We start from the raw sequence: 17,093 nt of genomic DNA on the forward strand, positions 1-17,093 counted from the left end.
AGTCCAAAGCCTCAATAACAACAAAAAACGACTACAATCAATAATTACAAAAACAAAGTCAATTTTTGTTGCTGGTTCAATATTTTGTTATTAAAAGGTTTGCTCACTGGCTTCAATTTGATTTATCGATCATCTAAAAAGGTTAAATGGTTCAAAAGTTAAGAATTAAAAAAAAAAGTTATTTTTGGAAAAAAGTGGAAATCATTGATTTTTCGAACCACCCTAAAATGGTGTTTCCAGGGTTTTGAGCTAGAGGGCTTCATTTTTTTTTCTCGAAAGCTGAGGTGTTTTATGATATATCCAAAATCAGAGATGTGATTTTTGTTGTTTTAAAGTTATGATTTTTAAAAGTCAACCGATGGTCCCAAAAATCATTTTTTGCCTTTCCTTTTAAAAATGACTTTTTCAAAAAATTATAACTACTGGACCGATTCGGATAATCGACATATAAAATTGAAGCCAATGAGCTATTCGTTTAAAAAAAATACACTCGCGATGAAATTGTATTCTAGTTGCATAGATCTAGTCCAGTTGCATAGGAATATTGAACGAAGATTGAAAACAAGTTATATTTGAAAAATCATAACTCAAAAGCTAAAAAAGACACATATTTAATTTTTGGACACATAATGTAAAAAACCTCAGCTTTCAGGAAAAAATATAAAAATATAAAGCACCCTCAATCTTAAACCGAGAAAAACAATAAAAAACCAACACAATCAATAATTACTAAAATAAAAATGCAAAATTTTCACAAATGTAATATTTTTTCACAGAAGATCATTGGCTTCAATTTGATATATGGATCATCTGAATCGGTCAAATGGCTCAAAAGTTATGAATTTTCAAAAAAGGTTAAATAAAAGGCACCAAAATAAAAAAAATTAAAAAATACGGGTCTAATGTTCTGCGACAAAAAACAAAATTATCATTTTTGACGGAAATCTGAGAACCACTTCATCGGTTTGGCATGGAACGGCTGTTTTTTTTTTTTTGATCATGAGTTGTCCAATTCACTAATGTAGTTTTGTCCACATGATTTCTATGGCAACCGCTTGGCGCGCTGCTGTTTGTTTATTGTGTCATTTGCGCATAGCAGAAATAAAGTTTATCTATGTTGAGTGTGTTGAGATGAATCCTTTTTAAAATGTCCAAGAAAAGAAAATATTCTGGAAAAAGCCTAATTTATTGAATGGATCAATATGATAACAGTACACTCAAACAATGATAAATGCAACATCTATTTGAAAATTCGATTATTTTTTAATCCAAAACGGTGATTTCTAAAACCGGACAAACCATGATCATATTTTGGACTAACCATGATCATAATTTTTTTTCGAGGAAAACCTTTAAAAAACATAAAAATTTGAAAAATTTAAACGCCCTATGGTAGTATTAGCAACTAAATACTTGGGGCTTTTCAACAAACCAAAACTCGTATCGATTATCTGTGATTTTCATGAAGAAAAAATGATTTGCATTTACTAGTTGCGTAAAAATACCAATACAACACCTACGGACCAACCAAGATCATTTACCCTATATTAGGTTGGGGAAGAAAATATCCAGTAGCTGGCTTTAGTGATCATAACTGGTGTAATATCGATCATGCAGTTGAAACTTTTAGAATGTTTAGGCTCGTTATAAAGGTGACATTTCACACTAAAAAATCTTCTGCTGTTTTCCATTCAGTTGTGAGTTACAGGGTGTTAACAATGGAGTTGAACAAAGAGAAAATTCGGTACATTTTACACTATTTCTTTTATAAAGGCGAAAATGCGAGCCAGGTGGCTGGAATTGTGAATGGTGTTTATGGCGTCGATACTACAGCAATAAAATACGTGTAATTGAAATTTTTTTCTTTTAATTTTTTGAAATTTTTTTTGAAATTTTTTCAAAATTATTTTCTATTCTTTTTTCATCTTTTTTAGTGCAATACACTGAATTTATATTTCTACTGTCAAGAAATGGACCGTTTGGAGCTAGCTATTCAACAGAAACGTCCAGAATTGACCAACAGAAGAGGCGTTGTGTTCCATCAGGACAACACAAGGTCAAACGATTCCGAGAGCTTGATTGGGATGTTTTAATGCATCCACCTTGTAGTCCGGACCTGGCGCCAAGCGATTACCACCTTTTTCTTGCATTGTAAATTTTCCAAAGTGATAAGAAATTGGAATCAGAAGAAGATTGTAAAAATCTATTGCTAGAGTTTTTCGCTAATAAGGACCAAGACTTCTGTCATAGGAGCATTATGATGCCTGAAGAATGGTAACAAATTTTACAACAGAACGGTGCATCTTAAAAATAGTTTTGAATTTCACCCAAAACTAATGGATAACTTTTTCCCCATCCTAATATATAGATATATAATTGAGATAGTGTTATATGTTTTCTCCCGATGCTTGGAATCAATTGTTCAATTGTTTAACATGACCCCACTCATGTTGATATAATATTTTTTCTATATCCAAAACAGAACTCGCTCTTTTGAGACGCACAATTGGTTGTTCCGTACAGAAGCAACAAAAAAAATAACACCAAAACACGTTTCGAAGCGTATTACAATGCAACGAATGTAACTTTGCCATGTCATCTAGACGAACAAACAACCTCTCGCCGAGACGCCACTGGGATTAGCGCAAATTTCTCCCGGTTCCCACGGTATTCTTCGAAGCCAAACATTCTTGCGGCGTTGTTTGTGCGTTGCTAATGATTCGCAGAAGAGCCATCGCTCCATTTTGTACGCGGTTAATTGTGTTACATTCCCGGAATGCTGTCAACCACCATTAGTCACCAGCATTTCCCCCCACTGTTTAGCATTTCGTGGCGTCCCCATGAACGACCATATCGCCCGTCCCATATCTACCGCCCCATGACTTGCGACTGGCAGCGTGAGGCGCTGGTCAGTCATTTATAACCACCTCATTTTTGCGCTCGACTTTATCGCGAGCCGATCGAAAAGCGTCTCACTCCATCACGCTGTGTGGCTCACAATTAAATCTGGGAAAGAGCGCGCTTGTACCCACGGACCGATTCCGTCATAACTACACTCGGGAGACCTGGTCAGATCTTTCTTTCCGTTCTCGCGAATACTGATAAATGGCTCGTGTGTACGCTATATTATGGTCTCGGAGACCATTTTTGAAACAGGTAAAACGAGCAAAAATAACGACTGCTAGTGATTTAATTACCTTTCTTATTCCGCCGAACTATGGACACATTACGTGTCGTAGTTTTGCATCCGCTTTTTCCGTAACACGAACATGTTGGGACTCCACGCGGTCCGTGTGGCTTTGCGTGGCAGCCCTTCAAGGACTAGCACAGAAATCGCGTGTCCAGTTGAAGGTTGAACTAATAAAAAAACAGCATAGTTCGGGCGAAACTAAGAATGAATTTGTGTCTCTATTTCCATTTTTGGTTCGACTTACAGCGCGTAAATGTGGCACCGCAGAGTCGCCGCTAATTGACTCTCTACTCCACTTCAAAACGCTTCTCGTTGGCTTGCCAAGAGCTCTTCAATCTGTTGCAACTTGCAGTGTCAACATTCGCTCGGAATGAACCGACTGTGGTGGAGTGACTTTTCCCACACCGTGGATCCCGATCCCTTCGCCAGCGGGGGTGTTGACGGAATCTAATTAAAATTTCATAAAGTCGTTTTGGTTGTATCCGACGCTTTTCATCTTTTCGAGTGAAACATTTCAACGTCGAAATATAAAACAACTCTAGATCCACCCCCACGCCCCACTTTGATCCAACCACTCGGTGTTTTGATTTATTTTTAATAATAGCAGAAGTTGTAGCTTTTATTAACCTTCCATCTCGGGGCCTTCGCGATCTTCGCTCCCGGGGGTTTTGTTTCATCCGCAAAAGGCTGCGAAAATGAGTTGTCATTCCGCAAAGTGTGTTTCCCCCCTTAGTCATTCGCGCTATTCTGTTCTCTCCCTGTGTGTGTGTATGTGTGTGTGTGTACGCTAAACTGAATCAAAACTTTTAATAGCAGCTCCATTCACATAAATTAAGGTACCGACAGCAACAACGATATTAGCAACAGCGAAGGCAACATTAATGCTAAGTTTCTCGCTTGTTTTTTTCTTCTCGTTTCAGGATCGAATATTAAGACTGCAATAGCTATATTAAATTGTATATTAGCGAGACAACTGTGCTTCGAGGATCCATCCTGTTCCGCCATTCTGGAGATAATTCCACGAGTGTGTGGACCGGTACCAGGTAAGAGATGGTTCACATTATTACCCATCACCATACACACATGTTGGGCGCTCGAGTATAGTGCCCTCGTCATTGAGCGTTTTCATATCGTTGATTTTATAGGTCCAGATATTTATTCCCCGATAAACTGATGTTTCAGATGGAATGTAAAGACAATGAAATTTGTTTAAGCAAATAATGGAATTATACGGGGAATTTTCTTAGAACATAAAAAATTCAATCCTAGTTGAAGCAAATAATTTCAATATGCCTTGAAGTTCGTTTGACGGTGAAAACTGAAATTAACACGTATCATCGTATAGCAGAAAGCAACGAAAGCACCGAATTATTTCAGATTCAAGGTGTTCTCTGTCATTAGGACTGCTGGAAGAAGCAAAAACACATTTCCAATTAAATGCGAAGACCGATGGCTCCACAGCCTCCTGACGATCCTCAGTTGAATGTAACCTTACCGAGCTCTGGTCGCTATGCCTACACTTCACATTTGATCCTATTATATCAACATGCGATCTTCAACCTCCGATCTTCGCAGTTGGACCGGCGAGACGTTGCGGAAACTGTAGCTTTATACAGTCTAAAAAAATATCGAGGGTCATGCCTAAGACACGATCGCGTTGTTGACGTTGTGCTTGGATAGACAGTATACTTCGTAAATGCTCTCCGTGATTGACCTGAACCAGCGAAATTGCACAAATAACACACCGAATGACGCTTGGGAGCAGAAAATAATTCTCATTGTGCAAATTTCGGTGATTTGAGCTTTAAATAGTCAATAAAGACGCCGGCCACGTCCTCCAGTCACCATGGGAAGGGAAGGAATGTTAGTATGATGTTCGCCGCCCGAAGGCCAGAAGGGTCGCCTCTATAGCGTGGTTCTTTAGCGATTATCATGGGAAAGATGTGTGTTAGAGGGGAGAGGTAAGAATCAGGATTCACTGCGGTAAGTAATGTGACTCTGTGAACGCGAACTATCGACCTTTCGACGAAATGAAAATCCATCCATCAATCCAAATCCATCATATGTCACATCAGGCAGAAGAAATTATATGTAGACAAATGAGAAGAGAATGTGTTATTCCGTTTTTATCGCGCATACTCTTTATATAACTCCAATCGCAGCGACAGAAGGTCATCTGTAAATAACCTGAGGAGGTCACCGAGAGAATTCGTCTGATTTTTTTTTCGAGCGGTGATTCATTACACTATTATTCAACGCCCGTTCTCTTTTATAACTCTTATTAGAGATGGTGGAACGCTCTCGAGCCGGTTCGTAAGAACGAGCGTACGATCCACGGTTCTTCACAAATGAACCGCAGCTCTTTTCTGAGCCTCGGTCCAAAAAGAGCTGCGGTTCAAAAACGAGCCGTGGATTCGTGGATCGTGCGCTCGTTCTGACAAACCTTCGGCAGTGAAGGAGAATAGTTTTATTTACGAGGGCGGTCCGATAAGTACTCAGTCTCATTGCCCGATGGTGACAGTATCGCAAGAGGGATTACTTTTCGTGTAGTACATTCTCGTAAACGACTACTGTCAACATTTCAGCCGAATCGGACTCGTAGTTTTGTTTTGACCGTGTGTGGAAGCGGGCGTGTCCGCGGATTTTAGAAAAATGGAAAAATGGAAATTCCGTCGTCGCCACGGCCAAATTGGTCGAATTGCACTACGAACTGCTACACCATCCACCGTATTCTCCTGATTTGGCCCCGTGCGACTTTTTTTTTGTTTCCAAACTTGAAAAAGTCGCTCACAGGCAGAAATTTGAGTCGAATGAGAAGCGATGACGCTGCCACGCCTTCTATGCAGACCTCGAAAAAACGTTTTTTTTTTTCAGATGGATTGAAGAAGTTGGACCATCGCTGGGTCAAGTATATCGAGCTAAAAGGAGACTATGTTGAGAAATGAATCGCCACTTTTCCAAAAAATTTGTTTTTTTGACGTAGGATTACGTCTCTCGGGAACATATTGGAATACAAATTGAAAATCGAAAATTGAGTATATCGTGAAAATTGTCCAATTTCAAACGCTTATTGCTCAGTCATTCGATGATGGATTGATGAAATTTTTCATATTGAAGAAAATAATATATGTCATGAAACTAACTATCGAACAATTGAAAAATCTCAACCCCTACCCTAACGGAAAAACCAACTTCTGATTGGTCGAAATTGCGGCGGGTCCCTAACAGAGACATCAAAACCAAGCTGCCTGGGGGAAATCGGCATTGCAAATATATGCAAATCGGGGGCACTTTTGTATTGCAAGTAGGGTGAGTGATACGATTAATTCTAGCAAATAAAATTTAAATTTGGAACTTTAATGTTGGTTGCTTTGTTAAATTTCATATCAATGACCGATCGTGTATTGTGAATCGATCGGTTTTTCGCAAAATTATAGCGTTTCTAAAATCACTTAAAAATTTCGACTTCGCGCTCCGTTCCCATAATTTTTGTGGAGTGTAGCATAATACAGGTCGGACTCGATTATATATGATTCGATTATAAAAAATTTTGGATTCGATTATATACAGTTGTAAAAAAAATATTTTTTTTCATAATTTAAGAAAAAATTTAACCTTTCAACGTTGAAGTGATATTCAAGTGGCTATTATAAATACAGTGGTGTGAAAGTCGCGATTTTTGAAGATTTTGCTTGAATTCTCTCCAGGAATTGTTTATAAATTGCAGCGAAATTAAGAAAGATAGAAGTTGGATGTCCACTAATTTAGATGTTCCACTATATCCTGTACTAAATTTTCTCATCTTTTGAATGAAAGCAACATAATCGTCTTCTGTAGCGTACTTGTTTATATAGAGCCAGTTTGAGGCAACAGAGTCCGTAAAAAAAGGTTCTATAACTATGTCATTGTTGAAATTCGAACATATGCGTACAAGGATTTTTTCATTAAATATTATCCTCTACCACCTCCAGAATGAATTCAGATTTTTTATATGAGAAAAGTATTTTATGTCTTTTAGGAGATGAATCAAAAATTAAATTCTTCTTTCATATTCAAAAAACATATGCATAAAAAAACGATTAAATTTTTTTTTCTAATCGATTTTATATACAGTGAAAATGAATCCGAAACTGTATATAATCGAGTCCGCGCTGTATGCCATAACGGAAAGTTCACAAATACAACAGGCTACACATGCCCTAATGTATGATATAAAAAACTAAAACTAAAACTATTTTTCACTAAGCCTACTAAAACTAATACATAAGAAATTTAAAATTATGTAAGAGCAATAACATACAATTTTTTGAGGGACGAACGTGAAAGATGACAGTCAAAACAGGAGCTACAACGGTTAAACAAACGGCACATACTAGTCACAGGTTCATGGTATCCGTAATTTGTTCGTGTTGAGGAGATGTAGAGAAAATGACGAGAACGCAAGTTACGATGATTAACATTAAAGTTGATTAACCAGAGAAGCTCAGGACAGTCGATGCTAGCGGTAATTAAGTCCGAAGTAAATAGGGCCTTGGCAACGTTTCTCCGTGAAACTGATGAGTTAATCCCTATTAGTTTGCATCGATCCTCGTAGCTAGGAAGATTTATTGGGTCATTCCATCGGATGAATTTCCGCTGGATCGACTCAATTCGATGAACACTATTCTGGTAGTACGGCGACCACACCACACAAGCATACTCTAGAATCGAGCGAACCAACGAGCAATAGAGAGTCTTGATACAGTGTACGTCCTTGAATCGCTTTGTGACGCGGAAGATAAATCCAAGTGTACTGGACGCTTTAGCGATGATAAAGTTCTTCAATGTATGGAGGCATTTTTTTACTCCCAACTTTTCTAGGTTATCTTCAGTGACGAAAAAAGTTCAACTTGAATGGTCCTGGTGGTTCAACAGTATTTTCAAACCAGGAATTTTGAACCCTCGTGCATGATTTGGGCGGGATTCTGTGCAACCAAAAAACTCAAAATAGCTTTCACGCCCTTCAAAATGAATAGCAAGAATTACATACATGTTCAGGAATCCTCTATCTTACCGTTTTTACGAAAATATCGTCGCAGAAATTCACATTTCCAGCCGGGAAGGAAACTAAGCAATGGGTTAAGGTCCAAAAACCTGATATATTGGACTGGCCGACTCGTTTTCCAGACTTGAATACTGTTCAAAATCTTTGGGGGATCCTAGTACGCAGAATCTACACTGAGGGAAAGCAGTACATCACCAGTCATGAAATCAAGGCCACAATTTCGGAGACATGGGAAAAATCGAGAAATCCGTTCTGCAGAATTTGGTAATAAGTATTCCAACACGAATATTCCGGTTATTAACCAAAATGGCAAGGGTACACACTATTGACATGTGAATCTGCCGATGGTTTTGAGTTTTTAACCTATGAGTTGATAAAACTTATGAATTTTTAAATGGTCTTATAGAAACTGGACAGCTGAAATCATCATCTTCTTCTTCTTCAATGGCACTAACGTTCCTAGAGGAACTTCGCCGTCTCAGCGTAGTATTACTTGCGTCATTTTTTATTAGTACTTAGTTGAGATTTCTATGCCAAATAACACGCCTTGAATGCATTCTGAATGGCAAGCTCTAGAATACGCGTGATCACAGTGCAAGTCGGAGGAAATTTCTTTGACGAAAAATTCCCCCGACCAGAACGGGAATCGAACCCGAAAACCCGGCATGTTAGTTATGACGCTAACCACTCGGCCACGGGAAATCATCATATACATGCCCAAAAATATACAAACAACTCCTTTGAACGAAATTGAGGTTATATATACTTTATTCCAAGTGTTCAACAATCTATGAAAATATTTTGTTGAAATTCTAACTGTTTGTGTTACAACGAAATATATTCAAGGTGGTCTTGTAGAAGTTGGGCAGAGTTTACAGAGCTAGTAGAAAATTCGACTATTAGTCTACATCTAGATTTTTTCAGAACATTTGCTGGAAAATCAGAGATTACCAGATATTTTATTTTCGAGTTTTGAATCGACACCCTGTATGATCTTCTTGAAAAATTTGGATCGTCGGGGATAGAGTTCAACAGATCCTTAGCAATGTTAGTGCGATGATGTTTTTGATCGAAATTGAGTGATTTTGGTATGAGTTTCGCCATTCGATTCACCAATGATTTTGACATGAGACGGGTCGCCGCGAAGATAACCAGAAGTTAAGTTCTGTTAGTTTATTTCCATTGCTACAGAAGCACAACACATTTTTATTAATACAATCCAGACGTGACATTTGACATAGAAATCTCATCTAAATATTTAATAAGAACGACGCAAGTAATACTACGATGAGAGGAACGTTTGTGCCACAAAACAAGAAGGGTATCTCTTTAAGCAATCGTAATCACAAGAGTGAAATGATTCCATAGCGGAACGCTTCCTATGCAGAGCTTATATTTCAACGAGTATCACAACCATAAACTGTATTTATCATTTCATTCCCGTCCGCCTGCTTCTAAATCAACCTCCACGCTTATCAACATGTTTATACCGAACCAACGAAGATAAAACGCCACTGTCGTCATCCGCCAAACTGCGCACTCCAGCTTCCCCACTTTGGCGTGGATCATTTTTATTCCACCGCACAAATCAAACGCTTCGCCTTCCCGCCCTCGGAGACACGCTTATCGGAAAACGCCTTGGCTCATTAGCAACGTGACTTCTCGCAACGCCGATAATGTCAGAAACTGTCTTCCGCAGGAGGCTTCCGTCTTGTTTCCTGATCCGGCCGAGCTCCCGGTGGAATTTTGCCGCCCTCGCCGTCGTGCATCGGAGCAGTTCACGAGACGGGATGGAATGGTTGAATTGGGAATTGATGCGCATCCCAGGGATGAAGTCGGAGGTTGGGGAAATTTCTTGTCGAGTTACCAAATATTAGTCCGAAATTAAAATAGCCTATTTAGAAGATACTAGAGTGTAAGTATTTCCAATCACTCGCTGTTCAGTATCTCAGGCCAAATAGGAACCACTCACAGGCTAAAGCCATTCCTGCGCCCGTGTCGTATCGTTAACGAGGTCTTTCTCCCTTTCGGTGGGTGCGATTTGCTCTCATCCCTTCAGCTTTATGGCGTGGAAATCATTAAGGCTTCGATCGGAGTTTTATGGCTTCTTTCCCCAGCACCCATATACTTTTCCATGCTAATGCTGTCGAAACACGAGCGCGCCCCATGCTACTAGTGAAAATCAATCATTTCTGGATACCAACAATCGGGAACGAAAATTGGCAAACGATACCGGTTACTTATCAGCTTATCGTTGTAAGAAGAAGCGTTGGTGCGAAAACGGGGAGTTTCCGATAGCGCGCGGATTGTACGACAATATTGTTTGGCGGTATTTTGACACTTGGAGGCTTCTTAACAGCAGAAATTGTTGTGATAACGTACTAAATTTTTATGTTCGGTAGGATTAATCCTTGCTTTTTGTTCTTTCCTTTCTGTTTACCCATGTACCGAAGATAATATACGGCCATTCCATGCCAAACCGATATGATGGTTCTCAGGTTTCAGATATTTCTCATTTTTTCCAGAATTGATTTTTTTCAAAAAACTATTATTTTTGAACCCCTGAACCGTTTCAGATGAACGACATATCAAATTAAAGTCATTTAACTATAAAAAACAAAAACAATCAATAATAACGGAAACATAATATAAATTTTCTCCATCTGTAGTATTCTTTCAAAAAAGACCATCTAATTGGCTTCAATCTGATATGTCAATCATCTGAATCGGTACAGTAGTTCAAAAGTTATGAATTTTAAAAAAATGTCATTTTTGGAAAAAAAAAAAAAGAGACAAAATGATTTTTCGGACCACCTTAAAATGTAAATGGTCACTGTCTTATATTTTGCGATGAAGAACAAATTCACGAAAATCTGAGAACCACTATATCGGTTTGGCATGGAATGGTTGAATATATTGGGTTGGGGGAAAAAATGTCGTATATTGTCACTATTTGGCAACACTTAAACATATCTTGTGTTGTACTTATCGCATCGGGTCATACTATACGGCTATTTAAAGACGATAATCTGTGATACAAGTGTCCTTTTGACAGTGTTGTGATTGTCCTTTTCAGTCTCAAGTTATAGCGCGTCAAAGATGGAGTCCACCAAGCCAGAAATTCGCCATATTTTACGTTTTTACTACCTGCGAGGTAAAACTGCAACGAAGGCGGCCGAAAAAATTCGTGTAGTTTATGGACCGGATACTGTAACGATTCGCACAGCACAACGTTGGTTTGATCGATTTCGTTCTGGTGAAGTGGCTGTCGAAGATACACCCCGTAAAGGTAGGCCAATCGTCGTGGAAACCGATAAAATCGTTGAAATCATCCAAGTAGACCGACATGTGAGCACTCGCTCGATTGGCCAGGACCTGGGTATAGACCATAAAACCGTTTGGAACCATTTGCAGAAATTGGATTTCAAAAAAAGGCTGGATGTATGGGTACCACACGAGTTGACGAAAAAAAACTTTTAGACCGAATCAACGCCTGCGATGCACTGCTGAAACGGAACGAACTCGACCCATTTTTGAAGAAGATGGTTACTGGTGATGAAAAGTGGATCACGTACGATAACCTAAAGCGAAAAAAGTCGTGGTCGAAGCGCGGTGAGCTGGCCCAAACCATCGCCAAGCCCGGATTGACGGCCAGGAAGGTTTTGCTGTGTGTTTCGTGGGATTGGAAGGGAATCATTCACTATAAGCCGCTCAACTATGGCCAGACCCTCAACTCGGTTCTCTACTGTGAGCAGCTTGACCGTTTGAAGTAGGCGATTGACCTGAAGCTGCCAGAAATGAACAATAGGAATGGTGTTGTTTTTCACCAGGACAACGCTCGGCCTCACACATCTTTGATGACCCGCCAGAAGCTACGGGAGCTTGGATGGGATGTCCTATTGCACCCACCGTATAGTCCGGACCTGGCTCCAAGTGACTATCATCTCTTCCGGTCCATGCAAAACACTCTTGGTGATACTAAGTTGGCCTCAGAAGAGGCTTGCGAAAACTGGTTGTCTGAGTTTTTACAAATAAGGAAGGGAGGTTTTATAAAGGGGGATAATGAAGTTGCCTTCTAAATGGCAACTAGTTTGCGAACAAAACGGCGCATATTTGACTTAAATTGGATAATTTTAAGTATGTTAAATAAAGCGTCAAATTTCGATCAGAAATACGACATTTCTTTTTCCCCAACCCTATATATGCAAAGCGGATTCGATTATATCAGGGTTCGATAAAGCGATCCAACTGAGGATAGTCAGCGAACTATGAAGAAATTTGCCTTCGTATTCAATTGGGCATGAGTTTTGGCTTCTTCCAGTAGTTTCTCCGTCAACATGACTCAACAGTCATTCGGGCGTTTAGTTGCTACCACATTCTACGACTCGACTATCTCAATTCATTCTTTCCCGCCAAATGGTGTTTTTTGCATATTGAAGTGACTCTCCCCAAAATGAATTCTCGCGTAACTCTTGAAAAGGATCTATCTACATTGATCGATTCTCTTCATCGACATTCTCTTTCGTTAATGACTCATCGATAAAATCATTTACTGATGCAGGAGCAGTGCCACAAATTATCAAAATTTATTCACGATTGAAGGAATTAGCTTTTTCCCAGTGTCGGATGAATTTCCTTCTATTGAAACTCCACACCATATCTGTCAAAATGAGACGCGTGAACTTCGTCTGGTATGAAACTAAAACTGCATGAACGAATTTTAAAAAAACATGCATTCAAGCACTTTTATTACTGTTATTAATTTCAGGTGATTATCACGAACGCTAAGTTGATTTTCATTGCTTGCAGTGAATTCTTATTGAAAACGTGTTTGATTTCCATATTGAAAAAAAAATCGAGGGGTTGTATCCGAGCACGACCGCTTAGGACGTAAAACTACGCAATATTTTTTTTTTCAATTTGTTGGTTCATCATTTCGGATATTATTTGCGAATATGTCGAAATTTCATAAATAACTCTTTAGTCTACTGGCTTGCGTGGTTTTGTAGAATCATTTCGAGAAGCAACGATTTTTTCTTGCCTTTTCGAGAACAATACACTTATTGGTCATATGTCGCAATTTGTTTCTTTATATCAATTAATGTCCGTTAAATGATGAAGAAATCGAATTAATCCACCTAGAAGTGATATCGTGCTTTTCAGCAGTATAAACGGATAGACCCTCAACTGTTTTGTTTCTGGTTCCAGTCAGCTTCTAAACAGTCCACATTTGGCGATTTGATTTCCATTTATAAACGCAGGGCATTCATTAGAAATAGATTAAACAGACTTTTCACAGTCCATCTTACTCTCACTGGCAACTGTCCATTTTACCCCACCAGTACAATTATTTCAATAACTGTAAAATTTAGCACTCAAAAATGAATTTACTTTTCCGTATATATCTAATATCGCTTCTCTGTTAACTCACAAACTGAAATATAACCATCAGCGAATTCAATTGTGATATTAAACCACTCAACATGCTTAATATCGAAACAGCTAAAATTACATCCACATGCGGAATCATGTATGATTTTCGGTTTTTGTTTCCCTTTTCCACTTTTGATTAGTATTCATTGCCATAGGGTGGCTTAAATATTACAGAATATGGGGAAATGGGAATGCTTTCAATTTTCATCAATTTAAGCCACATACAGACTATGGGATTGTAATGTATAGCATATCGCACAAATCTTAGAAACATTTCGACTCTATTGGTATGTAAATCGTTAAAATCCGTTCGCGGCAAAAATATTTATTAACATTAACTTTATTTCATAAAAACGTGACCTGTTGTCTGATTTGGCGCCCTTAATGAAAAACGTAGCCCTACGCCAAAAAAAAAAAAGGAATAGGAATCCGGAAAATGCAACATTAGTTTTCGTTGAATTGCGTTGAGCGTTCCGTTCCTTTTTCTTTATTTATACTGTATTATAGTGACCTTCAACACTTTTTGGCTGGTTCGTCACTTCCATTTTTGAAGAATGTCGGAGTGAGAATTGAACTCGTGACCTATAGGCGTGAAAGGTACGGTCAATTTCCGCTTTCTATACTCTTTTACTACCGCCATTTCGCGCTAAGACTATCTTAGTTTCTAACGATTTTTTGTCTAACTCCACTCACTAACTCCATTTTCGGCCTTCCAAATCCGTTTTCAATGAACCGGAGGTCACCTTCTATTTTCCAAAATGGCATCGAAATACGATATTCGGCTTCTGCTGTTGGAGCCCTTTCATCCAATACCCATATCGTAGTGGTTTTATACCATTGCTGGCCATTGAATTCCTTCCCTTGCATTCTAAGCCCCTTATATATTCCTCCGCAGTTCAGCCGCCCTAAAAGACCAGTTTGATGAACAGTGATTGGATGAAACCTAGCACTAGTTATGACATTATGACATACAGAGTGATCGAACATTCTCGTTCAGTATGGCATGAAGGTGGCCCCAACGTTCGTAATAGTTCAATCATGTTCTACACTGATGGGTCGAAAATGGGAATCAGAACAGGTGCCGGAGTGTATGGTCCCAGAACAAAAATCTCTGTGACTATGGGAAACTGGCTGACAGTTTTCCAGGCAGAAATAACTGCAATAATAGAATGTTTAAATGTCTGCGTCAAAAGAAAATATACCCCCTTATTCTACGCGGCGAATGACGTGAGATGGCTCAAGTGACTGCATTTATCGACTCGAGTGTCAAATATGATCTAAAAAGTAAAGTGGCTTCCAGAATAAAGTAGTAAACTTTGCAATCTTACGTCACTCGCCGCGTGGAATAAAGGGGATAGACATGCTAAAATCTGCAGATTCTCAGACAGTCAAGCGGCACTTAAAGCTCTAAATGTTTTTGAATGCTCTTCAAAAACCGTCTGGTAATGCATTTCCCTTTTACGGCGATGAAGTCAGATAAGTTCGGTACAATTGTACTGGATTCCTGGCCATTGCGGTATAAAGGGCAACGAGCGAGCAGATGAACTTGCCAGGAACGACTCAAACTCACCATTCACTTGTCCAGAACCATTCTGTGGATTTTCTGACTGTGTGTTGAAAAGGTAGCTGAATAAATGGGAAGACCGGGAAGTGACAGCCAATTGGATGGCTGCAAAACTTAAACAGGCGAAAAAAATTATTATTCCGAGTATTGAAATTACTCAACAGCTGCTAAGCCTTAGTAAGAAAGACTTCAGCACATTCACAGGTCTTGTAACAGGACACTGCCCGAGTAAATGCCATCTTAAAAACATAGGTTTAGCACAAGATGATATTTGTCGCTGTTGGTTTTGGCTGCACTGCATTAACCTTTTGCGACCTTCTCTATGGGGCTGGTGCTAGCAGGCGCACTTTAGCCCAGTTCTCCTTTCTCTCAGTTCTAACTTCGCGAGCCGACCAGCCAGCATACCCAACCGGCCGGCTGCTTGAAGTGGTCTAGTTATTAGTTTTTCGACCCGCATAAAGGGAACACCAAAAAATAAAATGTAGTGCATGTGAAACTCTGCCCTGCTGATTATTGCCGCCCGGTTGCTGTCCCACCACAGCTGAAAAGAAACACAACGTAGTATAATAGAAGTCGCTTTTGTCGCATTTGAAATGCCGAAAGCGAAACCTCGGAACATTTGCTCTGTAACTGCGGAGCTCTAACTAGACGCAGACTTCAACACCTTTATAAAGCTATTCTGGAGCTCAAAGAAATTTGTTCTGCGTCGCCGATCAGGATTATAAATTTTATCAAACAGATTATTCCTGATCGGCACCTATCTCGCTATAGCTTTCAGTCTACTCCTTCATCAATAAGTAGAAGATAAGCTTGAAGTGAAGTATAAAAAAGGGGTATACCACAATAGTTCAAAATAATGGACGCAGGGGTTCACACCCAACAGGGGAAAAAATATCTCACTTATTATTGACGTATTTTCAAATAAAAAGTAGCAAAACACGTAATATTCGCAACAAAAAAAAACACTTATTATGAATTGCTTTGCGATCGCTGCTTTCCGTCAAAGCTAAGATGTTATAGTTGAGAGTGTATAAGTGAATCGTGTCGTTACACACTTCGAGTCCAGGTTAGCTTGTCATAAACGTACCCTGAGTTACGTGATAATTCGTTTCTCTCATGTATCACGTATGCATGTATCGATGTTTGAGCTTAACGTGGTTTGATATATACTACAGGTGAGCTTGTTTTTTTTGTATTGTACGCGAAAATCACTAACAAATATACAATAGCGTGCTGCATTGTGTCCAGAAACACTGATAAATTTGTGAATTTTGTTGATATAAACCCGTTTTTCTGTATGTTTTTTTTTCACAAAATTGAGCTCGGAGACAAATTGAACTGAAAGTTTGTTCAGAATTTTTCCCAAACTGCATGCTATTTACTAATACTATCTCGAGGTCCTTTATAGCATACCTGATAACTGTCTAAGACCGTTGATTCGATTTCACGGCGGGTAAACAATAAACCATCCATTAATGGTTTAACTACTTTTTTGCATCAGAAATCAACTTTTCGTTTCACTTCACATGCATGTAAAAAATAAGATCGTGTGCTCGGATAACGAGATTCGTTTCAGGAGGAGTAGAAGTGTGGATTGATGAGGTTGAATGAAGAGGCAGATTTATATTCATCAGTCACGTTATTTAGAATAACAATTTACTGGAATAGTTCATCAGTCATTCTCGCTCTAAACGCTCGTCAATTCGTTTTCTAGTCAATCCAAATCATATTGACGGCGAATGCCGAAGTAGACCTAGTCGAAACGAAATACTGAAAGGAGAGTCGATTTCCATTTTTCATCTTTCCACTGTAGGGGAAGTGGGGGCATAGTGGTCACCCTAAGGAATATGCCCATTTCCAGC

The 17,093-nt window shown here is 39.0% G+C and overlaps 1 protein-coding gene across 9 annotated transcripts in view; it reads left to right on the forward strand.

Moving 5' to 3' along the window:
- The window catches only part of LOC129761802 (uncharacterized), a 652,040-nt gene that overhangs the window by 431,008 nt on the left and 203,939 nt on the right, over nucleotides 1–17,093 (forward strand). For all 9 annotated transcript variants that reach the window (XR_008740473.1, XM_055759580.1, XM_055759575.1 and 6 more), the window contains exon 3: nucleotides 4,111–4,233. Coding sequence is in view for 8 of the 9 variants with exons in the window: in XM_055759580.1 (XP_055615555.1) it covers nucleotides 4,111–4,233 (123 nt within the window). In the remaining variant the exon portion in view is untranslated. The remainder of the gene's footprint in view (nucleotides 1–4,110; nucleotides 4,234–17,093) is intronic.

This window comes from Toxorhynchites rutilus, chromosome 1, assembly GCF_029784135.1.
Source record: "Toxorhynchites rutilus septentrionalis strain SRP chromosome 1, ASM2978413v1, whole genome shotgun sequence".
NCBI lineage: Eukaryota > Metazoa > Arthropoda > Insecta > Diptera > Culicidae > Toxorhynchites > Toxorhynchites rutilus.